The sequence below is a fragment of the Cystoisospora suis genome (assembly GCF_002600585.1).
Source record: "Cystoisospora suis strain Wien I chromosome Unknown contig_10461, whole genome shotgun sequence".
NCBI classification, from domain to species: domain Eukaryota; phylum Apicomplexa; class Conoidasida; order Eucoccidiorida; family Sarcocystidae; genus Cystoisospora; species Cystoisospora suis.
Genome location: NW_027163234.1, coordinates 1 through 2,280, shown reverse-complemented (window position 1 = coordinate 2,280; position 2,280 = coordinate 1). Strand labels below are relative to the sequence as shown.

Below are 2,280 nucleotides of genomic sequence, written 5' to 3'. Positions count from 1 at the left end.
CCTAGACGGCAATGGAACCCTACTAGCACATATACATATATAAATAAATAAGCATGCGTAAATACCAGACGTGCATGTATATGCATGCACACACATACATATTCATACAAACATATTTATACATACCTCGACACTAATAATATACACGCACAGATATCCACGAACACACATAGACAGACATAGACATATGTCAGTCCACACCACCGCATGCGCCCAGGTGTATATACACTCCAATCCTTTCTCCCTCCCTTGTCACCTTCCGACCAAACATTGCGCACGACCTCAGAGATGAATCAGCACAACTATCTCTCTTTTCCATCTTCATCCCTCTCCTCTTCCTTTATCAAAGCGTAATAGCTCTCCTTTACATTCTTTCTTTCTTTCTTTCTCGTTTCTATGTATCTTTTTACTGTCTAGGTTTCTGCTGATCTTTCTTGGTATCTTACCATGCATAGAATAGACTGAGGAATCTTGGAGTGTATAGTCCCTGCCACCATGCTAGCAATATACGAAGGAGTTGCAGGCTCTTCTGGCGTAGGAGGAAGAAGAAGACTGTGATGGTAAGAGCCTATGATAGACAGACAGCCTTCTCCCCCCCCTTCTTGAGCACTTCGCTTCGAGCGGAATCCGGAGGTGTTCGTCTTTCGCTCTTTGCTGTCTTCTCTTCGCTTCTCCGTCTTTTCTTCTTCTTTCTTTCCTGGAGATGTAGATGGAGAAGGGCATGAGGAAGGAAGGGAAGCTCCGGAGGGAGATCGACTGCTTTCCCCTGCTCTTGTCATAGACCTTCCTTTAGCGATACGACCATTCAACTCTCGACACATCTCCTCGACCTGAAAAAGAAGAAAAGGAACGAAAGAGTCGTTAATTTGAAAGATAGACAACTAATTGATACACCGAAGGTGTCAACGGCTTTGACCTTATATATAACAGTGTGACAGTGAAAGAGGTGTACATACACTCCGCTTTCCTTACACAAGGAAACCTACAGGCCTGACAGTCGCCGAAGAAAAAACGAAACCCTCCCTATAAATATATATATATATATATGTATATATGTATAAGTATGTATATATATATATATACTCCGCGTGAAACTTCCATAGATCATACATACTGCATACATAGGGATACCCGCACAGGTACATATCTGTAGAAGAAGAGCCTAGTTCATCTAGGCCTCTCCCCCATTCACCTAGATGAGGGAGGTATCGTATGTTGAAGAAACAAGACAAGCCGTTGTTTTGAAAAGGAAAGACAAAGAAAGAGAGTCGGCAAAGAAAGAGAGGAAGAGAAAAATGCGAGCAGTGGAAAAAGAAAGGTGTATGCTATGCTGTGTGGAGTTGTAGCAGTTGATGCTGAGGTGTACTGACACCTCTGTTTTCTCCTCTCCCCCTGCATTTTGTTTGAGTGTACATTCATCCATCCTGAGTTCGTTACCTATACCAGGTGTCTATACACCCCGGAGACAAATACGTTCAGATATAGAGACAGAAGGGAAAGCAAAACTGTACGACAGTTTGACACACAACATACAGAGGATGTCTAGACCGAAGGAAACGAGAAAAGAAAGAGATCTTCTACTTCCTGCTCTTCCAGCCAAGATATATATACTAAAGTAAAGTCGATGGACAAATAGATAGATAGATAGATAGACTACAGATAGATAGATAGATAGATCAAAGAAAGATAGCTAGATAGATTAAAGATAGATAGATTGAAGATTGATAGATAGATAGATAGATAGATTAAAGAAAGATAGATAGATTAATGATAGATTAAAGAAAGATAGATAGATTAAAGATAGATAGATTGAAGATAGATAGATAGATTAAAGATAGATAGATAGATTAAAGATAGATAGATTAAGATAGATAGATTAAAGATAGATATCATACCATACATAACAGATGCAGTCTTCTCATCCTCACGTCGATCAAACTCAAGTATCGCAATGCCATTCTCCTACTCGTACAGAAAAAAGAGACAGACATATCTAGATAAATAGACAGATAGATAGATAGACTGATAGATATATAGATAGATAGATTAAAGACAGATAGATAGATAGCAAGTATTGCTATATACGTCTGTGTACGCGTCTATGGACAAGCGTATGCAGGTCAATCTATCTATCTATCTTTAATCTATCTATCTATCTATCTTTAATCTATCTATCTATCTTTAATCTATCTATCTATCTATCTTTAATCTATCTATCTATCTATCCATCTATCTATCTATCTATCTATCTTTAATCTATCTATCCATCTATCTGTCTAT

The 2,280-nt window shown here is 38.6% G+C and overlaps 1 protein-coding gene across 1 annotated transcript in view; it reads right to left on the bottom strand.

Moving 5' to 3' along the window:
- Nucleotides 1-830, bottom strand: part of CSUI_011257 (uncharacterized protein) — a gene marked incomplete at its 3' end in the record, with an annotated part of 1,179 nt that extends 349 nt beyond the window's left edge. The window contains exon 1 of the mRNA XM_068071358.1: nucleotides 447-830. Coding sequence (XP_067916666.1) covers nucleotides 447-821 — 375 coding nt within the window. The remainder of the gene's footprint in view (nucleotides 1-446) is intronic.
- Between the last annotated feature and the right edge of the window lie 1,450 nt (nucleotides 831-2,280).